The sequence below is a fragment of the Giraffa tippelskirchi genome, chromosome 5, assembly GCF_054371585.1.
Source record: "Giraffa tippelskirchi isolate mGirTip1 chromosome 5, T2T-mGirTip1v1.2.pri, whole genome shotgun sequence".
NCBI classification, from domain to species: domain Eukaryota; kingdom Metazoa; phylum Chordata; class Mammalia; order Artiodactyla; family Giraffidae; genus Giraffa; species Giraffa tippelskirchi.
In genome coordinates, this window is record NC_137279.1 from 180,640,425 (window position 1) to 180,655,598 (window position 15,174).

At 41.9% G+C, this 15,174-nt stretch overlaps 1 protein-coding gene across 2 annotated transcripts in view; it reads right to left on the reverse strand.

Moving 5' to 3' along the window:
* The window catches only part of MACF1 (microtubule actin crosslinking factor 1), a 350,958-nt gene that overhangs the window by 103,781 nt on the left and 232,003 nt on the right, over positions 1–15,174 (reverse strand). For both annotated transcript variants that reach the window (XM_081492100.1, XM_081492101.1), the window contains 9 exons: positions 14,370–14,585; positions 14,133–14,282; positions 9,819–10,052; positions 7,417–7,566; positions 6,255–6,488; positions 4,979–5,179; positions 1,817–2,335; positions 875–1,051; positions 496–619 (listed from right to left, as the gene is read on the reverse strand). In XM_081492100.1, the coding sequence (XP_081348226.1) occupies positions 496–619; positions 875–1,051; positions 1,817–2,335; positions 4,979–5,179; positions 6,255–6,488; positions 7,417–7,566; positions 9,819–10,052; positions 14,133–14,282; positions 14,370–14,585 (2,005 nt within the window). The remainder of the gene's footprint in view (positions 1–495; positions 620–874; positions 1,052–1,816; positions 2,336–4,978; positions 5,180–6,254; positions 6,489–7,416; positions 7,567–9,818; positions 10,053–14,132; positions 14,283–14,369; positions 14,586–15,174) is intronic.

Consider the following 15,174-nt stretch of genomic DNA (forward strand, 5'->3'; position numbering starts at 1 on the left):
CAAGTGCTATATTGGTACTAGGAGTACTATACTAGAGAAGCCAGAAGGAAAAGTTATTTCTTATCTTTTACTTCTTGGGGATGGGGGTGGGGGTGGGGGTGGTGACAGGAGTTTACCAAGGAAGTAACTTCCTGGTTACATCTAGAAACAGGAGCAAGATTTCATCATGCACAGTAAGCTCTCGGTAAATGTTAGCAGCTAAGAAACAGGACAAACTTCAGGGGGAAAGTAATGAGGAAATGACTAGCTCATTCAGGAAAGGAAGGAAGTCGGGTGTGGTAGGAAGGCGAGTGTCTGCGGAAAAAGGGTTGAAGCCAGGCCACGAAGGCCTCCTATGGTGTGAGATTCAAGTTCATTAGAGGGTTAGCTCTTTGTGCTTGGATCCACAGCTCCTCGGCAGCAGCACACATGCTTGTACACCACAGTATGAGATACCACAGAACACAGGGACACACTTGGAGGTAGGGGAGCACTCTGGCCATTGCTGTTTCGTACCTGTAGTTTCTTGAACATGCTTGCGGTCTGGGGCTGGCTCCCCGTCAATTTCCATGAGGTCGTGAGCTACTTTTTGGAGTTTTTCTACAGGTACTTGGTACTCAGCCAATTCCTCCTGCAACTGCTGCTTGTCCACGAAAAAGGACAAAAGAAAACCATTAGAGTGCAGTAATCTAAGCTGGTTTCTAGGGATCGAGAGCTACTGAGAAGCTCTGTAGCATAATTCTGTTTATCCACAGCCACAGATGTCAGAATATAGTGCTCAGGAATCAGATCTCGTCCAAGGCATCCCAACCCCTGCCTTTCACCTCTGCAAGCACGGGCTTTGCTTTGGGGGCACTCTGAGCTGTGTGGAACAAGAGCCTGTGCCCTGGCTCACCTTTGTGGTTGCAAACTGCTGTTGCAGGACCCCAGGGTCAGAGGCAACTGTATCTGAGAGGAGCTTCTTCACACTGGCCTCGCAAGCTTTCATCCAGGCCTGCAGGCTGTCGGCAGTGCTCTGAAACTGCTGATACTGGCCTAGGAGCATGTTCAGGTGAGCACCCAGGCGTGTACACTGTGCCAGAGAAAGAAGGGAAAGCAGACCAAAGCAGGTCAGGCCAGAGGCAGCAGCCTCCCAGGCAAGTCCAAAGAGGCCTGACTGTGCTCCCGGGACCTGACTGTGACTGCAGGTAAGGGTAGGTGATCCTCCACAGGTAGACGGGAACAACCATTTTCTATATGTGGCTCCTGATTGTTTGATCCATACTATCTACCCCAACTTTACTATATACCGGGGAAGACTAAATGAGTTGTATGACAGGCTACCGATGAAATACACATCAAGCTGCAGGCAAAAGTGGGGATCGAAGGTATAAAACATTTTCCCTTTGGGAGCGTTAAAGATGTTGGCAAAAGCATAAGACAGGTAAAAAGAACTAAGTGGATTCTGTATCTTGGGAGCTAAAGGAAGTTCTTTGATAGGGAGGAAGATTAAGCTTTACCCTAAATGTTCTCTGTCCAGGAATGAAGACTATGTATTTGGTTTAAGTTTCCCTGTGCTCTGTCTCTTGGGAGTCCATGCCTGCTGGTCAAGATACAGGGAGGCGATCACTCCCACCTTCACCACTGGAGTGAGACATACCTTAGATAGTGCTCAGGCTGAGCATAAGCCCCTGGGCCTCCGCATTTTTTTTTCCCCAGAGGCTCATAAAGACATTCTACAAATCCACGTGCTCACTGTGTCCTGAGGTTCTTACTGTAAGCCCCAGAAACCACCCACGGTTGTGTGAGGGCTGCCAAGACTGTTGCACCAGGGGACTGCCAGATACCTCTCCCATACCTTTGAATGGAGAGCACTGTATCTTTCTGTTGCATCTTTCAGCTTGTCCTTCACTAAGGTTCCAGTTGCTGATGGTTCTCTGCCATCCTCGAGGCTGTTTTCTGTGTCCAAGACCTTCTGTCCTGAGATAGTCACAAATCTCAAGTCTCCTTTGTGGGAAATGACATCCTCTGAGAAGCTCCCCTGCCGCTTCAGCAGGGCGGGAAGGGCCTCAGGGCTGCTGCCTCCCTGATGCATGCTCTCCAGCTCTTTCTCAGACCGTTCCAGCCAGTTCTCAAACTCTCGATGGTCCTGCAAAAACTTCTGCAACTCGTCCCGCAGTGTTTGCACCTGCTTCAGTTCTGCCTCCGACTGGGCCAGGGAAGTCGCATACTGCTCCTTCAGCTCTCCGAGCTTCTCTTGCAGCAGCTGCTGTTCCTTGGGCGTGAGGCTGTGGCCGTGCTGGTCCAGGAAGGCCTGGGCTGACTGTGTGGCCAGAATGAAATTCTGCTGCTGAGACAGCAATTCTTGGTGACGAGCCTGGCAAAAAAATCCCCCAAACAAAGGACTATCAGAAGGGACACCACAATGACTTGGTTATGTCTACAGCCGGAAGTAGGGAGAGATCTCAATAGGCCACTTTTCCAGCTGCTCAGATATCACCAATCTCTCTGACTTGCTAGGTATTATGCCCTATGCTAATCCCAGGTGAACTGATTTACCTAGGATCTGACAGCTGTCACATGTTATTTTATCTGACTTGCGCCACCATCTGCAGTGCAGGTGGGCTATATAATTCCCATATCCAAGAGGGGATGAGTGAATGCCAAAAAGGTGTTATATGTCTTAACTGAGGTCATATAGATAGTTATGGGACAAATTGTGACTAGAACTGGAGTCTCTTCACTAAACTACCCCAGGTCAAAGAGACGGTACAAATGGCCAACTAAAACTACCCACACTGATGGAAGGAGTGAGCAATCTGCACAAGTCATACATGTGACAGCATAAAATAGGTCATTTGCAAATGCTAAGCTGTGAAACACGTCACTCATATATCCTAGAAGAGTGTTTCTACTAGAAAATATCTTGGGAAACTAGTTTTTCAGATGAACAATTTGTATATTAGTAAGAATAAACTGTATTTCTGCATAGTACAGATAGTACAAGTAGTCTGTTCTTTGTGTGTGCTATGTTTACGTGCGGACATGTGGACTTATTTTCTATTTAAAAAATGGAACATAAGTTCTTTGAGGACAGTTGTGGTTGCTTTGTTTTGTTCCTAAAATGTTCTTCCCGAGACTAACAGAAGACAGTGGGTGTTTAGGAAGTGTTCTTGACTATCTGTACTATGAATGCAACTCCCTAGAGAAGGACAATGGCAACCCGATAGCTTCAGCTTCTGATGCCATCTCAGGGAAGCTGGGTGACAAATATATCTGGCTGAAAGAGAAGGAGGGGGCAGCACTACAGCTTGTCCGTGTACCACAAGATGTCCCCACGCTTATCCACCCAAGGTAAGGTGGCTCCCTTCCTAGCTAGGATGGAGCTGCCAGCAAGCAGTATCAGGAAGCCCCTGTGACAGCAGGACCATTTCTGCTCTGTGCTAAGACTGCCATGGCTTTAGGGTACACACTACAATGGATCTGCCAAGCGCAGGAAGTAGCTTGCAAGAGGCAGAAATTCTATGAATACAAAATAAGGCAATGGCCCACACAGGCTGTTCAACAGAAGCATTCCAGATAAGCCAATTTTATTTGCTATAAAGGTGTCACTACTAACATATGTGACCCATGTGTTTTCTAAGTTCCCTAAATATATAATAGTCTTTTGATCATGCACTACAATATGCCTGCATATGCCAGTTAATATCTTGGAGGTGATGGATTTGGTTGGTTTACTGGTTTATCTCCAATGCCTGTCATACAGCCGGTTCTTGATAATTGCTGAGTGAAGAAATGAGTAGAGAAAAGTAAGAAATGAGTTCTTGAGAGCATCAGGGAACTGTTAAAAGAGTTAAGCAGAAAGACAGCATTTAAGAAAGCTCACTTAGTAGTGTGGGAATGGACTTGAGGGTAAAAGTCAAGAGGCAAGGAAACCAATAGAAGCTACTGTAACACGAGGGAGAGCTGATGGTCGTCTAACCTGCAATAATACCTCAATGGAGATAGAAAGTGTGATGTCTCTGAGAGATGTAACATGAGGGAGAGCTGACAGTCGTCTGACCTGCAATAATACCTCGACGGAGCTAGAAAGTGTGATGTCTCTGAGAGATGTAACACGAGGGAGAGCTGATGGTCGTCTGAACTGCAATAATACCTCAATGGAGATAGAAAGTGTGATGTCTCTGAGAGATGTAACACGAAGGAGAGCTGACAGTCGTCTGACCTGCAATAATACCTCAACGGAGATAGAAAGTGTGATGTCTCTGAGAGATGTAACACGAGGGAGAGCTGATGGTCGTCTGAACTGCAATAATACCTCGACGGAGATAGAAAGTGTGATGTCTCTGAGAGATGTAACACGAGGGAGAGCTGATAGTCGTCTGAACTGCAATAATACCTCGATGGAGACAGAAAGTGTGATGTCTCTGAGAGATGTAAGAAGCACAGGAGTTGATGACTGATTCAGTGTGGGAGAGGGAGGGAGGGAAAGGAATCTAGGGTGATATTTAGTCCAGGCAAGTGAGTGCGAATTTAGGAAGGAGAACATGTTCGTTGCGGGAGAGGTACTTTAGAAAACAGGAGGTCCATTTCTCAGGTTGAGGTGTTTGTGGTTCCAAGCTGCAAACAGAGAGAAGGATTTATACACTCAGGACAGGCATTTGGGCTGGAGATGGAGATCACTAGTACAAACGGGAAGTGAAGTGTCATGGATGGATGAGATTACCTAAGGAAAGTATATCCTAAATGATTAAGATGAGACCTAGGCTACAACTTGGAAGTGTATCAGTGTGTTTCACAAGCTGGCCAGAAGAAAGAGAGGAGAATTATCAGGGAAGATAGTGTTATGGAAACAAAGGGGAGACTATTTCCAGGGGAGTGGTCAAGGGTGTTAGGGCTGCTGAGAAATCAGAGATATGAACTGAGAAATTCTCACTGGATTTAGGGCAGGAGGTTATGGTGACTTGCCCAGGGCAGGAGAGATTCACCCAGCATTGTGAGCACAAGCTAATGTGCTCACCTTCAACTTCTCACACTGCTTGTCCAGCTTCTCTGGGGCTTCATTCAGCCCAGTGTGACCATCGGTGGTATCGAAGGCTCCTTTCTCCAGGTTGCCTGAGAGCTGCTCCATCTGTCCTCCTGATGATCCTACTGAGGTCACCCAGGCCAAGAGAGCATCGATCTTTCTCCTGTTCTCTGCCAGTTCCTTTGCTGCTTTACTCTGAAAGCCACAGGGGGAGTCTAGTGAGAAGGCCTTAAATACTCAGCTACCATATAACCAAAGGTTAAGTAAAGGGAAAGATGTTTAGGTCAAAAAAAAAAAGAGAGAGAGAAACTCTAAGGCTGGGTATAAACAGTCTTTGCACCCACAAAGAAAAATAAGCATCTTCTAAATCTGTTGAAAAATAACCATTTAAAATGATCCCTAAATTTGATCTATATCTCATTACTTTTAACAAAGGATTTGAATGCTAGGATTTGAAAAGGCTCTATTAAGTGGTGATTTTGTCCTGGTACCCCTCCAGGTTTTACAGAATCCTTGCTAGGTATGCAGAAATTACACACTAGCTTAGTAGGATGAAAAATAGCACAATTACACTCAATTACCTGGCTGCTCCTCCTTAAAGAAATCACAGACCACTCCCATCCTTTCCTCTGCCAAGCAGAGCACTGAATTCTGAAACTTGCCTCTCAAATTCTATTTTCTGAATCTTCAAGTATTTTATTGATAAAACAGGTTATGCTAAGTGATACGTGCATGTATTTCAGAATTCATCTTCAGGTAACATACTTCTCTTTTCCACATTCTCTACCGCCCTCATTAGTATACAAGTTCACAGCCAGACAAAGAACTCTAATTCAATTATCCAGTGCTAAGTGGAGTGCAGAAGACCACGAGACTTCACCTTTTTAAGTTTATCCCAGTGCCATGATTTCCCACTGAACTGTAATGGCAGCCTGAGGAGAGCTTGAGGCCCATTAAGACTTCCCAGGTGTCTTCCTTAGTACCCTTGGATCACCAGTCTAGATTCATGTTAAAAATATGCCCTATGCTTCTTCCCCAAAGATGAAGATGATGGTGACGGTGATTTGGAATATGAACTTTCTATCAACTATTCCTGACTTAAAGTCCTTCAGAATGTTTCTTATAAAAATAAATATCAACTCACAGATCAGCTCCTGAATGAGCCCTTTCCCTCAATTCTATGCTCTCTGGAAGGCCATTAGCTTTTATTTGTGTAGGTACCAAAATTTTCTTTTTTGAAAAATACCAAGCATCATAGCAGTCTGGTTACCTTTTCAGTCTCCTGCTGTAAGGCTGAGGTCACCACTTCCTCTAGCTCCTTCTGGGCCAGCTTTGTCCTTTCCTGGAGAGCTTCATACTGCTCCTTAGCCTGATGAAGTTTCTTCCGGAGAGCTGTCAACTCATCGGGGCTCAGTTTAGTCTGGTTCTCTTCCAGGAACCCTTCAGTGTCTTTGACAACACTGGCAAATAAGGTGGCGTGATTCTGAATGTCGTCCTGTAAATCCTTAACACACGAAAACAGGATAGCAGAGGCTTCAACTTTAGTACTTCTAAGACCTCTCAACAGCACGAAGATGGAATGACTAGAATGACATTATCTGCAATGGACATATGTCCCTGACTATAATTTGCTAAAGTTTATGCCTAAACCAATGTAGATAATAAAATTTTAAATGCTTTTTAATTAATAAGCTTCTAAAAATATTTAATTTCCTAAGAAAAATTTAAATTTCTAAGAAGATATTTAGTGAAGATATAAAAGGAAAATGCCCACAAATACGATTTTTGTTTTGCAATGACTTATCCTCAAAGAGATCATTCTTCTGTAAAGCAGAGCTGACAATGGGACTCTAACAGTGTTGAGACCTGGCTGGTTCTTCATAACTCTCTTGGTTATCACTCTTGAACCCTCATGTAGCCTACGAGACCCAGCGTGATCTGGGTCCTGCCTCCTCTCCAGCCTTATTGTTCACTAATCTTCCTTTTGTTCTTTGCAGTACAGTCAAACTATCTTTTTTCCAATTCTTTAGTACTGTGCTTGATCCCATTTCCACCTCCAGACTGATGTACAGGCCTCTGCCTGGCATATCTTCTTCCTCCTCCCACCCCTTCATGCATCAACCCCTATGTATCCTTCGATTCTCAGTTTAAGTGACACTTCTTTAAAGGAATCTTCTGATATATAAATCAAGATTGGGTGTGTTATATGTTCTTATGTAACGTTTCCTTTATAGATATAATAGTGAATACATTATATGCTCATTTGTGTGATTATCTGTGTAAAGTCTGTCTCTTCGACAACACTGTAAGCTTCATGAGAGCAAGGATATTTTACCATTATGTTGCTGGCACTAAGCAATGGGCCTGGCACATAGCAAGCCTTTCTAACTACTTGCTGAAGGAATGAAAAAAATGAGTTAACGCTTACTAACCTGCAGGTCACTTTGGTTCTTCTGCAAAGCAGAGAGATCCTGCTGGGTGGCTCTACCTTGATGGCCAGCCAATGCTCTTTCTGCCTGTCCCACCCAGCTGCAAAGATCCTCCAGTTTCTGGTGACAGCTATTTTGTTGTTTCTGCAGGGTCTAATTAAAATGCAAAGGGGCCAAGAGATAATTAATGATTCTCATTTTATAAATATAAGATAACTCCCTGAAATGTAAAACAGGAAGGTTATATCACAAGGATGGAAAAGTTGGTGGAAGACTAGAGCAGGAAAAGGCACAGAAATCGTATTCAGAAAGTTCCCCTCATTTGGACAGTCTATTGGTCTGGATCTATGGTCTGAATTACAATTAGGAGTGATTTCAGGTGAGAATGCTCTGAGGTTTTGGTTTGGAAGCTCCTTTGCCAGACTACTTATTCTCCATGGAAATGGAGAAGAGAGAGCCTAGATGCTTAAAATCCATAGATGATACTGGGGATGATAATAACTGACAGGTTCTGATCACTTCTACAGGAACTGGATGATACACTACATATGAAGTCATAATATGGAAAATTAGAAGGACTGGACTAGGAGGAAAAATCAAGAAACTGGATAATTTATAAGCTAATTGAGTTTCTTAATAATTAACCTGACCTTATATAAATCAAATGTCTCACAAATGCAGACGCCCATTAAATGGAATGATTACATGCCAGGCGTGAGGGGCTTGGCTATTTTGAGAAGGGAAGTGCCCAAGAATAGCAATGGGCTCCGCCCTTCAGGTGTTTACACCGATGGCCAAGAGAAAAGCCGGCCCCAGGGGAGGAGGGATTTGCTTCTGTGCCTGATCCTTTTCCAGACCTCTCAGCCACATGACACTGAAGCACCTGATTGAGCACGATGTGTTCTCCTGATCATTCTTCTAAAACCATTTTTCCACCAGTTTCTACCTTCTGATGGCATTTTGAGTCACCTGCACTTACAAACAGGTGCCCAAATTGGCCCTCTCTCCCCCACTTTAGGACAAATAGAAAGGCTCTGGAAGAGAACTCCTAAGAGCTCTTCAGCTGTAAAACGGGATCTTCGTGGGTTAGGATGGGTGCAGACCGAATCTGAAAAAAGCAAAGCAAACAAGTTAACACATAGACAAACACATGCATTCAGGGCAAATATAGAGAGAAGCAGAGCATTTCTGACAATCACAAGGTTAATAAATGTCGTGGAATTAATTAGATGCTTAAAGAGAATGTTCACATGCAACTGGACCATCTTCTACAGCTCAGGGGCCTACCCTGGATGTGGGCTGTATCTTAAGGTGGCCCAGACCAATGCTATTACATTAATTATCCATAAGCTACACCGAGCTATATAAAATCCAAGTGAGGACACTGCAAACTTCCAGATTTAGAAGGTAACCTATCATATTTCATTAATATCTTACTTCAATTTTAATACAGTTGAAACAACTAAGCAGTAACAAGGGACATACAGACTTCACTAAATATCCTTTAAGCATGACTCAAAAGCTCAATTCTACTATGCACAATATTTAATATAAGAGACACTGAGACAGTTTTACTGGTGATAACAATTCTAATATTACCTTTCTGAATTTCAATTTATTATTCATACAGAAGAATGGCATAAGCATCATTCTTGGTATTCTAAGGTTACGATGTTACCACGCAATTATGTTGAGTTCTACAAGAAGAGGGTTGTGACAGAAGGTGGTAAGATGATTACTCTCCTGGCTTCCTGCAAAGTTTATCACAGTGCTTCTACACACAGTTTTCCACAACTGAATAAGCACTAGATACAATTGTGTAAAGAAAGGTGCTAGAAAATAATAATTTTCAAAGGTGCTAAAGAATTAATATGATTCTGATAAAAGTCTTTTTGTCAGCTGTCTGAAGGTGGTCAAGGAATCTTACTGTTAATCATCTGAAAAGCCCCAGAATAAAACTAACTTTAGGACCATTCTTCTCAAGAGCTCAGAGTATCTAACTGCTCCTAACAGCCCGCAAAAGAATACTGAGGGAGAGTAGGAGAAATAAGGGCTGGGGATAAAATTTTCATTTGAAAGTCAGAGACAATGAGACACACTTACAGTAGAGTCTAACTAAGAAGAAAACACCTTGCACATGCATACAGACTTCACTAAATATCCTTTAAGCCTGATGTAAAACACGTAAACACACATATTCTCTCACACGCATACATAAAACCAAAGACACAGCAAGAAAGACAGTCAAAACAGCTGTCTCCTGGACCAGAACCAAACTGGCCTGGACCAATCAAAACTGGTAAACACAGGCTCCTGGAATCATGACAGATGGAGTCTGGCCAGAAAACCCAAAGACAGAGGACATCCCAGGGACCAACTGAGCCCAGCCGCTGGTTCAGTCTGACCTTGACCTGGGCAGCCTGCTCCATTTGTTGAAGACGGTCCCGCAAGGCATCCCCCTGAGCTGAGGTCTCTTCTACAAGGTCCTGGAAGGACCTCTGCAGTTCATTCAGAAGCCTCAGCATCTGCCGGTTCTGCTGAGGAGACAAGTCCTGGGCATGCTCGGAGATCAAGAACTGAATATCAAAGGCAAGTGCATCCAGTTGAGATTTCCTCTCAGCCATGGGCTGTTTCAAGTCCTAAGGGAAATGGGGAAAAGAAGAAAAAAGAAAAGAAACTTCTAATTCTCTATGGAAGCAGAAACTGTTGGTTCTAATCAAAGAATCAACATAATCAAACAGTGGTTAATTTCCTGTATTTTTAAAAGTGACACTGATTATTTCTAGGGCCAACCCACAATGGAAATCTGTCTCACTTCTAGCCTCTCCAGAGTCCTCACATGTTATAGCTAGGTTTCCTTTAACTATAATTAAAGGAACAGTAAATTAAATCAACCTCTGATTTCTAAATGCACTACACTTTCCATTATTTATATTAACAGAATTATAGCACTGCTAATCCCAAGTATCTGTGAAAAAATGCTATACTTCAGAAAGTATAGCATGAATTTTTGGTCTGAGATAGATCTAATTATATTTTATTAGGTTCAAGTAACTATTTGTATTTGTCTAGCCCTGAGATACTGATTAGCTAGAAATGAGAAAATATTCAATTTATTAGTGGTTCACTAAAATTTTACTTTTAAATAGTTATACATTTTATACATTTAAAGCTGTACAAAAATGTTATACATGTTATACATTTTAAAACTGTAAAAGATTACAGTCAGATAAAGCAGTAAAAAACTGCCTAAATACAAGAATTTATCTGCTTTTAGACAATTAAAAAGCATGCAATATTCCCACAAAGTTTTAGTAATCATCACCTATGTTATACTGGATGCAATTAAAAAAACATAAAAACAAGTAAGATATCTGTATGTCTATCACGTTGAAATTAGGAGCTGCCAGCAATCCTGCAAAGCGGGCTTGTAGGAGGACTACTTGCATGTTTATCATATGACTATACTTCCTTAGTCTGTGAACACATGGATTTGGGAAACTCAATAGGAAAATGAGGCTTAGACTGTGGGTCTCTTCCCATAATGGAATTCATATAATTTATAACTAGGCAAGGACACCAATATAGGAGGTGCTCTGTGTTTTCATATTTCATACTATGTCATAGGAATTTTTCTCATCCTTGCTTCCTTCAAAACTCTGTCAGTGAACAAAGTCTGCTACTCATTCCTCCATTGGTGTATTTGGATTAAAGGGTATGAAAGAAGAAGGCAGGTCAACTCTTGCAGGATAAAGAGGGGCAAGGATGCACACAAGGGAAACCTGACCACAGACAGCATTTAGGTCTGTACCTCCTAAGACTGGGGAAAAGGAAGACGATGGAATAGGAGGGAACATCTCTACTTCTGCTCTGACTTCAGAAAGAATTTGAGAGGAATAGCTAGAGCAGAGGGTGGATAAACCAATGTGAGCATTATCTGATATTATCTTAAGCATAATTCAAAAGAAACAACAGTGTTGGGGGCAGGAGAATCCTCAGCTCAAGTGTATCTCAGAATCTTTAACTTTTTCTCTCACTGATTTACAAAAAAGAATCAATTAACTTGGAGTATAACAAGAAGAAAACCATCTCTCAAGATGAAGGGTTGGCAGAAAATTACTAGAGCTAATCAGTGAATATAGTAAAGTTGCAGGATATAAAATTAACACACAGAAATCCCTTGCATTCTTGTACACTAATGAGAAAACAGAAAGAGAAATTAAGGAAACAATTCCATTCACCATTGCGACGAAAAGAATAAAATACTTAGGAATATATCTTCCTAAAGAAACAAAAGACCTATATATAGAAAACTATAAAACACTGATGAAAGAAATCAAAGAGGACACAAATAGATGGAGAAATACACCATGTTCATGGATTGGAAGAATCAATATAGTGAAAATGAGTATACTACCCAAAGCAATCTATAGATTCAATGCAAACCCTATCAAGCTACCAATGATATTTTTCACAGAACTAGAACAAATAATTTCACAATTTGTATGGAAATACAAAAAACCTCTATCAGCCAAAGCAATCTTGAGAAAGAAGAATGGAACAGGAGGAATCAACCTGCCTGACTTCAGGCTCTACTACAAAGCCACAGTCATCAAGACAGTATGGTACTGGCACAAGGACAGAAATATAGATCAATGGAACAAAATAGAAAGCCCAGAGATAAATCCATGCACCTATGGACACTTTATCTTTGACAAGGGAGGCAAGAATATACAATGGAGAAAAGACAATCTCTTTAACAAGTGGTGCTGGGAAAACTGGTCAACCATTTGTAAAAGAATGAAACCAGGACACTTTCTAACACCATACACAAAAATAAACTCAAAATGGATTAAAGATCTAAACATAAGACCAGAAACTATAAAACTCCTAGAGGAAAACATAGGCAAAACACCTTCCAACATAAATCACAGCAGGATCCTCTATGACCCACCTCCCAGAATATTGGAAATAAAAGCAAAAATAAACAAATGGGACCTAATTAAAATTAAAAGCTTTTGCACAACAAAGGAAACTAAGCAAGGTGAAAAGACAGCCTTCAGAATGGGAGAAAATAATAGCAAACGAAGCAGTGGACAAAGAATTAATCTCAAAAATACACAAGCAACTACTGCAGCTGAATTCCAGAAAAATAAACGACCCAATCAAAAAATGGGCTTCAAGAACTAAACAGACATTTCTCCAAAGACATACGGATGGCTAACAAACACAAAAACATGCTCAACATCACTCATTAACAGAGAAATGCAAATCAAAACCACAATGAGGTACCATTTCACACCAGTCAGAATGGCTGCTATCCAAAGGTCTATAAGCAATAAATGCTGGAGAGGGTGTGGAGAAAAGGGAACCCTCTTACACTGTTGGTGGGAATGCAAACTAGCACAGCCACTATGGAGAACAGTGTGGAGATTCCTTAAAAAACTGGAAATAGAACTGCCATATGACCCAGCAATCCCACTGCTGGGCATAAACACTGAGGAAACCAAAATTGAAAGAGATGCATGTACCCCAATGTTCTTCGCAGCACTGTTTAATAGCCAGGACATGGAAGCAACCTAGAGGTCCATCGGCAGACGAATGGCTAAGAAAGCTGTGGTACATATACACAATGGAATATTACTCAGCCATTAAAAAGAATACATTTGAATCAGTTTTAATGAGGTGGATGAAACTGGAGCCTATTATACAGAGTGAAGTAAGCCAGAAAGAAAAACACCAATACAGTATACTAACGCATATATATGGAATTTAGAAAGATGGTAACAATAACCCTATATGTGAGACAGCAAAAGAGACACAGACATATAAAACAGTCTTTTGGACTCTGGGAGAGGGCGAGGGTGGGATGATTTGGGAGAATGGCATTGAAGCATGTATATTATCATATGTGAAACAGATCGCCAGTTCAGGTTCGATGCATGAGACCAAGTGCTTGGGGCTGGTGCACTAGGATGACCCTGAGGGATGGGATGGGGAGGGAGGTGGGAGGGGGGTTCAGGATGGGGAACACATGTACACTCATGGCGGATCCATGTCAATGTATGGCAAAACCACTACAATATTGTAAAGTAATTAGCCTCCAATTAAAATAAACTTATAAAAAAAAAAAAAAAAGATGAGGGGTTGGTCATTTGGTCATCTACACTCCCCAAGCCAGACCTGCCTGTCATCTGGTTTTGCAAATCAAGTTTTACTGCAACATGTCTACAACCATTTGTTTATATGTTGTGTATGGCTACTTTCGTGTTTCTACAGCAGAGATGAACAATTGCCACAGAAAGAGGTCACCTGCAAGACCTAAAATATTACTATCTGGCCCTTTACAGGAAAAGTTTGTAAAGATGCTCTACATCACTGATTAAAACTGGTATGTGCACAGGATTAGATCTTGGGCAAAATAGAAACCAGGGATACTAGACACTCGGTTATAGAGAAGATGAAGTGGATAACCCTAGGTCATTCTGCAGACTCTCCGAACAGCTTACAAGAAAAATATTCAGAACCACTGTAGGTCCAGAAGTATGATACCCCAAAAACACTAAACGTAGCTGACTTTTTATTTCTCAAATGGAAATAGCAAATGTAGCCTTTCTAAGAAAGGTAAGTACAGATACTGGTCTGCCTAGCAGAGACATAAAATTAATACAACACAAAAGGGCAAATAAAACATGCTTGAGAGCTGGTGGTGCACTCACCTCACACCGTTGGAGGCAGTGATTCAGGCTGTCAGCATCTGTTTCACTGTCATATTCCTTGCTGTTCAGAATAACATGGGTATTGCCAACCCAGGCTCTCAGATCTTGAAGTCTGCCTTCTAGCTGTTCATACTGATTTAACACTCTAGTCTAAGAAATAAATGGCAAGTTAGATGATAAAACTCTCCAAACCTGCCCAGACTCTGTGAGCCTTTGTAAATAAAAACAAGAAGCTACCTTCTGTACTTCCAAGGCACTCTGGAGGTGGAGCAGTCTGGAACCCCAGGTGTCACTCACAGAGCTGAGGGACTTTTGAAGATTCTTGGCATCTTTTTCTAGCGCCTTCAGCAGTTGAGCTGGGACTTCCTGAGGCTGGCTAATGATAATCTGATCCACACACTCCAATTCCTGGCTCACCACTGTGGACAGATCCTTTAGCTCCTTGTCTAATACCTGAGGGCATAAACTGGAGTTACCTCCAAAGTCGAGACTAGAAATCTTGCTGTCTTAGAATCACCTGTAAACACATTATTCTATCACCTCATGTTTACACAGGCTTTAGTGCTTATAAAATGTTTTTATAGACATTCATTAGTTTTTCTGTTATTCTCACAATCAATCATTCTTGAGGAGGCAGAGCAGACATCATAATATTGAATTTATAGGACAGATGCCTCAGTGCTTAAAAATGTGAATTTGTTTTTCCCTGAGGTCACCCAGCTGATAAGCAATAGAGCCCAGACTTGCAATCCGGTTTGCTGACTCAGGGCAATGCTTCTTGCCCTAAAACTTGCTACCTCTCCAAGAGTGTCATTATGCTTTAAATAATGTGATGCAATATGTAAGTCAATCAAAGGACAACTCTTCCATTCCAAAGTTCAAGCGAGTAGAACCAAAGAACATAAAAATATCCCAAGTCAGCTTTCCCACCCAGCTATTCCTCAATATTCTGCTCCTCAGCAGAGAAGCCAGAAACAAGCTGTGGAAGAGCCTGGTAGTTCTTTGGGCATCATCCTCACCTCCCCTTCAGCCATCCTGCCCA